This window comes from Pollachius pollachius (assembly GCF_949987615.1).
Source record: "Pollachius pollachius genome assembly, chromosome: 3".
Lineage (NCBI taxonomy): Eukaryota > Metazoa > Chordata > Actinopteri > Gadiformes > Gadidae > Pollachius > Pollachius pollachius.
Window position 1 is genome coordinate 21,354,174 of NC_136936.1, and position 7,724 is coordinate 21,361,897.

At 42.0% G+C, this 7,724-nt stretch overlaps 1 protein-coding gene across 1 annotated transcript; it reads right to left on the reverse strand.

The window, feature by feature from the left end:
- Positions 1-6,480: 6,480 nt before the first annotated feature.
- On the reverse strand, positions 6,481-7,464 carry LOC307073770 (trace amine-associated receptor 1-like; the record flags this gene model as incomplete). Its single annotated transcript, XM_079733730.1, has 1 exon — positions 6,481-7,464. The coding sequence occupies one exon, from the start codon at positions 7,462-7,464 to the stop codon at positions 6,481-6,483; it is 984 nt and encodes a 327-aa protein (XP_079589856.1).
- Positions 7,465-7,724: the final 260 nt, after the last annotated feature.

A 7,724-nucleotide genomic window follows, 5' to 3' on the forward strand; every position in this document is an offset into this window, starting at 1 on the left:
AATTCAGTTGTTGTATGAGCCAGAGTGTTAACAGAGCGGAGATTGTATATGGAGTTATTCCAGGTCAATAGACTAGCAAGATGGCTAGGTAGATCATCGTGAATATCTTTATCAATAAAAATGTGCCAGTGAAGCCATCTAAGCAGAACTAAACAGCTAAATCCAGTTGTCTCATAAAGACGACAGTGATGAGTGCATGACTTGGCGTTAGTAATGAACTGTAGTGCATCATGGTATACTGTTTCCAGTGTGTGCAGCGTGGTAGAGGCAGCATGCATATAAATAACATCATCATAGTCCAGGACTGGCAGAGAAGTGGCACTGATCAGTTTCCTCCTAGCCTGGAGAGTAAAACAGGATTTATTTCTAAAATAAAAGCCAAGCTTTACTCTCAGCTTTCTCAACAATTTATCTATATGAAATTTGAGGATTAGCTATTCATCAATCCAAAGCCCAAGATACTAGGATGAAACATTCTCAATGCACTTCCTGCCCAGTGTGGAAATGGCTAGGGCGGTTGATGCAGGTGCTGTGCGAGACTTTGTGAACTGCACCACCTTAGTTTTCCCAGGATTTAATACCAGTCTGAGTTTAATAAAGGTGATCTGTGATAAGTTAAAAGACTGTTGTAATGATTGATATGCTTGAGCTAGGGTGAGGGCGGAGCAATATAGAACTGTATCGTCTGCATAAAGATGTATTTTCCCATTTTCTACAACAGAGGCAATGGTGATTATGTAAAATGTAAATAGGACAGGACCAAGGATATACCCTTGTGGGACACCTCTCTTGACCCCCAATGGGGCAGAACTATGCAAGATAGTTTCTAAATCAATCAACTCCCTTAGTGCCCAAGCCAATGTCCCGAAGCCTCTTAGGCAGAATACAGTGATCAACTGTGTCAAAGGCTTTTGACAAGTCGATGAACAGGGCAGCACAGCTCATGTTCCTGTCAAGGTCACAGATTATTTCATTGAGCACCTTAGTAGCTGCAGTAATGCTATGCTTGGCCCTAAAGCCTGACTGTGCCGGGCAAAGTATGTTGTGATTTTGCAGAAAGCCCATAAGTTGGGTATTTACTAAAGACTCAAAGATCTTAGCAAGTACAGACAATTTAGAGATTGGACAGTCGAGACTGTCGAGAGAGGAGGGGTCCCCCGCTTTCAACAGGGGCAGCACATGGGCTGATTTCCAAACATTGGTTATGTCATTTGAAGACAGGGACAAGTTAAAAATGTATGTAATAGGGGCAGTGGCGGGGCCCTGAGTAGCGCTACGGTTCTATGAAAGAAGCTATTTCTGAGCCTGCTGGTTCAACTCCTGAGGCTCATGTAACGTTTCCCCTACGGGAGAATATAGAACAGTACGTGACTGGGGTGTGTGTAGTCCTTGATGATGTTGTCTGCATGCTGCAGGCACCGGGAGTGATGAAGGTCAGCAATGGCAGGGAGTGATGTGCCAATGATTTTTTGAGCAGTTTTCACCACTCGCTGTAGGGCTTTCCTGTCAGCCATTGTGCAGTTCCCATACCACACCGTGAAGCACTGGGTGAGAATTCTCTCAACGGTGCAGCGATAGAAGTTCCAGAGGATCTGAAGCGAGAGTCTGCTTTTTTCAGTTTTCTGAGGAAGAAGAGGCATTGTTGAGGTTTCTTGATCAGAGTGGAGGTGTTGGGTGACATGCTAGCAGTTCATCTAATCAGACTTTAGACAATACAATCATCATCAGTGCTGTAATGGGTATGACAGAACCTGCAATATCAGATGAGGATATTGAGACAGACTTCTCTTCATCTAAATCGAACGTTCCAGCACTAAGTAGCTATGCAGCTACCTTTGTCGCACAAATGTAATCTGCTACAAATGCAACTTTAAGTGATGTCCGAAGGAGTGTAACTTGCACTAAAGAACTATGGACAGAACAGTAGATTGCCTGCAAGCATCTACCACTTCATTGCTAAGGACTCATTCAGTACTACAAGAAAATGATGATGTTCTTTTATTAATGAAAGACTTTGAACGTGCTCAAAATGTATTTACTGATTTGGACAACCAGTATAAAATAAAGTATTTTGAAGATAAGTATTTTCTTGTGAAGCCAACCGAAATCTTCCAAGGTCACAGTGCTGACACCAAAAAAAGACATGGATTAGTCAAACAATCACTAACAGCTAATACTTGATAATATTTCAATACTTTAGACACTTAAATTTATATTTTGTGATGAGAAAATGCAAACATTGTGTTTGCAATCTCACAAGAGTAATCTCACAAGATTGAATTTGCAATCTCACAAGAGTACTCACAAGAATCTCACAAGATGCGTGATTACTGTGATGGTGCTCACTTTGCCAGTCATGACCTGCACAAAAGACATCCAAATGCACTACAGATTCAACTCTACTTGTTTTTGACCCTCTGGGGTCAAAAACAAAGATTCATAAAATGGGGCCTGTGTATTTCTTTTTAAGAAACCTGCCACCTCAGTAAAATTCAAGCTTAGCAAATATCCATCTCTGCCTTCTGTTTAATTTCATTGACCGAGAAACATATGGCTTTGGAAAGATACTTGAACCACTCTTGGATGACATTAGATTACTGGAATGTCATGGTATTGAGATTGAGATGAAAGAAGGAACGCACTTATTGTTTGGAACAGTGTGTCTTTTAACAGTTGACAACCTGGGAATTCATTCTTTGTGTGGTTATTTGGAAAGCTTTTCTGCCAACAAGTTCTGCCATATTTGCCTTGTTGATAAGACAATTTCACAAATGGTATACGATGAAAATAACCGACAGAAGAAACTGAGACAAGTACCAGCAGCATGTTGCTTTAAAAGATGGAAGTGTGACAGGAATCAATCAATATTCATGCTTGAAGACTCTTGAGTACTTACATGTAACAGAAAATGTGGGTGTCGACATAATGCACAATGTCCTCGAGGGAGTTGCCCCTTTAGAGGTAAAACTACTACTTAGGCAATACATTTATGAGGAAAGATTCTTGAGCCTTGAACATTTAAATTAAAGAATAGTCAGCTTTGATCATGGGTATTCAAATGAAAAAAAAAAAACAGTATCCTCAATTTGAGGACATCTGAGCCTTCAATTAGACAGACCGCAGCACAAATGTGGTGTCTATTACAAGTCTTACCTTTCCTACTTGGGGACCTGGTGAATCCAGAGAGCCCACACTGGCAATTATTTGTATTGTTTTGTGAAATATGCAGCATCATTTTTGCACCTACTGCAACAACTGGACTTGCTGTCTATTTAAAGCAGCTTATTATAGACCATCATAAAATATCCCTGGATAAAGAACTTTATCCAGGGAGAAACCTCATAACCTAAACACCATTTTATGACACACTATCCTAGCATGATGGTTTTATTTCGACCACTATCCAAACTATGGTGTATGAGGTTTGAAGCTAAGCACAACCCTCTCAAAAGACAAGCACACGTTGTCTGCAATTTTAAGAACATATCGAAGACACTATTGTGAGTGTTTCTCACATAGTAACTTTGTATGGACAGACATACAGAACAGGAACAGTTGTTGTCATAACAACAGACACTGATGAACCTGTCTTTGGAGAAATAGTTCATATCCTCCCACAGGTAGAAAAAGGTACCGCTCTAGCTTTTGTACAGTTTGTTAATGTGCAGTTTTTTGATGACCACTTTCATGCTTATTCTATTGAATGAGATTAAAATGGTACAAATGCCTTGGGATTTGTCTGATTTTATACCAGTAGATTTTTATACTTCTTTTAGGGGAAATTAGATGTATATCAACCCAAGATATAAACCTTTCTTGTAAATGTGACATATGTCTCAGACATGTAGGGCCCTATTTTAACAGTCTGAAACGCAAGTGAGAAGCGCAAAACGGCTTTGCGGGCGGGTCTCTGACCCTTATAACGGTGGATAAATGACTCTTGCGCCCAACGCAAATCTAAAAAGGGTTGCCCTAAAGTAGCCTAATTACCCGTAGGTGTGGTTTGGGCGGAACATGCAATAAACCAATGAGAGTGCCATCTCCATGAGCGCATTTGAAGCCGACGACTTGATATTTTGACAGTGCGTTTGTAGTCTCCAATGAGACAGATGCATGACCACATGAATTTCAAACTTCAAATTGCTCAGTTTATGGCCAAATAATATGGTCTAATTCACACATGGAATGGCGTTTTCTTCTACAACTTCTGAAATACTGAGTCGTCATCTAAATTGCGGCAAAGAAAACTCAACACACATATGATATGTGGTCCTGTGGCCGCAACTGTGGGTCTATTTAAAGCAATACATTAACTCACATTGACTTGTGTTCCTGATATGCATGTGTCCCCCCGTTACTGTACATTGCCATGGACTGTATTATGCGTTACGTGTTTAGTTTGCGTGTGTTTAAACTGATGGATGCACACACGTGCGCCTGCATTCATTCATTCTTTTTAAAACTCACTCGCGGTAAAACAATGTTTCCTCACGATCAAATACTCATCAATCCTAAAAGTTATGGGCTTGTGCATGATGTCGGTGTCAAGAAAATATGTGTGTTTGCAGATGCATTGATTTAAATACAACTTATTACCGCTGTATCAGCTGTTCTTTCACAAATAATTTAACCAACGTTAGCAATTACCCTAAAAGGATTATGTTATTATTATTTTAACGCATGGCATAGCCTACACTACAGTGTTCATTCATGCAGCCCCTATGGAAAAAAAGTTTTTTACACAATCCACATCATCGTCATAATATTTCAATTGAGCAAATCTTTTGCATCTTTGTGATGTGTATAGCCTACTGGTGTGTAAGTTTATGTTGCAGTTCCAACCTGCCATGGTACGTCAAAATAGCAACACCAACTCTGCTATCCGCTAGTGCACTTAGACCAGTGCAGTGTTCCAATATCCATACTTCCATTGAGTACACTTAAATGTAGTACACTATCCGCACTCACTAAGTGCGCCAATTTTCAGATGTCAGTGTTGTTCCAAATCGAATACTCCGTGGTGCACTAACCAGAAATTACGATCACGACTGCCGCCGCGGCTCCTCCCCCGCAATAAAAACCCGCTTTGAACGGTGAACTCTACGCCTAGCAGCTATAAAATGCTTTAAAAGCTGCAAAAACTACAAAATGACTCTATTAATGCAGGCTATGTGGAAAATGCGCCGACTTTGGGTCAGCCTGGCTCTGCCCTCTTCCGCTACGTAGCTAAGATGGCTGCCGTTGAGTACGAAAAGTGTAAATCGATCCACACTTCGCGGTTTCACTGTTTTGAGTACACCATCGGGGTCTTTTCAGTACACTTATTTTCACTCAAGTAAGTACGGATAGTATGGATATTGGCACACAGCACAGGTATTTGTCGGTCAGTTGCGCAACTGCTTTATCAGCCACTAGACTTGCGCCTATTAGGGCGCAAGTTTAGTGGCGCGAGTTTGCTCCGGGGGGAAATCTGCTTTGTGCCGGGTGCAAACTAGCAACGATGCATGCATCGTTGTAGAAAGTCAATTGCGCTGGATGCAAGATAGGGCCCATAATGTCCAAAACAAGTAAATAAATGTGGAGAATGTATTGGCTTGTATTGTTTGGATGTATTTTGCTTCTTATACTTTGTATTCTGTTCTTTTTTATTCTGTTCTTCCGCAAGAGGTCCTTTGACTTTCTTGCACAATTGTGACTTGCATTTATTTGAGTAGATTTTCCTAATCATCCTCATCTTCAATTTGCTTATCCGGGGTCGGGTCACATACATTTTATTTTGTCGTACCATATCATTGACAAACTTCGCGGCAAAACTAAACAAGTACACATATATAGCATCGGCCACAGCACAAACATTCTTTCTTTGTCTTTTGTTGTTCTGTCAGGAATAACTCATGCCATAGATTAAACCATTTATTTCATGAAATGGTAATACAAAATAGTTTGACAGTATGGTTCACTCTTTTCTGGTGCTCCATGCTGTAGGATTTAATGCATGAAATTCAGATGTTCGAGAATACATCAGCATACCAACATTTTACAAATGGAGAACTTTACAAACCCCCATGGGGTTCTTCAGATATCTCAACCCATTGTACAGTTTACATCAGATACGGAGCAGAACCAAAGCAGAAGGAGGCCTCAGTGGTGGCGGGCGAAATTATGCTCAGCACACCTAACTTCACAGAGTGATTGTGCTTGATTAGACAGCGTGAGCTGTCAGCTGATAGGCAGCCCATGACTAGAGATTCCCGCCAGTACCAGAAACACCCATTCGATTAAAAACAATGTTGAGTGACTTTCACAGTCAGATTTCATCCAGGATAAATAATACAACAATTAATATCTGTATTTTGTGATTTTTTTTTCAGTATTCAGTGATAAAACATTCATGATTAATTTGAATTTCCAACCATCAGTGGCTAAGCCTTTATTTTTATGGCCCCACATCTTCTTGGAAATTGAAACATGAAATCACTGTCAATCTGCAAACAGTTTTGTGTCCGACATGTCAGACCGAAAGATGCGACCAGAAACCGTTATTTGAAACGCCTTCCTGAACCAACTATAGAAGAAGGCGTACACCAATGGGTTGATAGTGGAATTCAGATACCCCAGCCACCCGAATGTGTTGAACAAGGCGGGCGGAATGGAGTATCCGATGAAGGGGTTGATGATGTTAAGCATGAAGAAGGGCGTCCAGAAGGACAGAAACACGCCCATGATGAAGGCCAGTGTTTTGGTGGCTTTCCTCTGGCTCTTGTCCACCTTGGAGGAGCTGGTGTTCTGTAGGCCTATGTTGCGTACTTGTCTCTGGGCCACCATGTAGATCTTCAGGTAGATGCCCAACATGATGACCCCGGGGATGTAGAAGGAGATAATGGATGACACGGTGCTGGACACCCCGCTCTGTAACAAAACACACCCTCCTTCACACGCTACATAGTTATAGTAGAACTCCTCAATTCCTAATATATTAAGCTCGAGGAAGACCATCCCAAAGCCGACCACAGCAGAGACACACCATGTGACCAGGATCATGATGACTGCGGTGTGAACCGTTATCTTACGGGGGTAGAGCATAGGGCGGCACACGGCATAAAAGCGGTCGATGGATATAAAGGACAGGTTCAAGATGGACGCGGTACACAGCAAGACGGAGGAGCTGTTGTAGATCTTGCAAAACAACTCCCCGAAGTACCAGCAGGTTTCAATGGAAAGAATCATTCCAGGGAACATGACCATGACCGCCAGCAGGAGGTCGGTAACGGCCAGGGAGAGGGTCAGGTAGTTGGGAGGTGTGTGGAGTTGTTTGAAGTGAGCGATGGTCATGACCACAAAGAGGTTTCCCAGCAATGTGAGGAACACCGCAGACCCAAGGCCAAAGTAGAGGGTGATGCGGACAGCAACAGGGTAGACCGTCCTCACACACGAGCCATTCCCGTAGCAGAACTCCGGCTCCATCGACCTGAGAGGGAGGGGGTGTGTGGGGGAGAGACGTGGTTTTTGTTAATAAGGCTCATTGTTTCCGCTACTTGAGAGAGACATTATTTCATCAATGACGTAAAACATAGTTAGGTGGAGGGGGTTTGAGGGGGAGGCACCCATATGTAAAGGACCTGAGGCATAACATACATGAGAGGTGTCATAGAACAGAGGGTGTATATCAACAATATGAATGCCAAATGAATGGGCTTACAGAAAGGGCCAAAGCTGCTTTACTG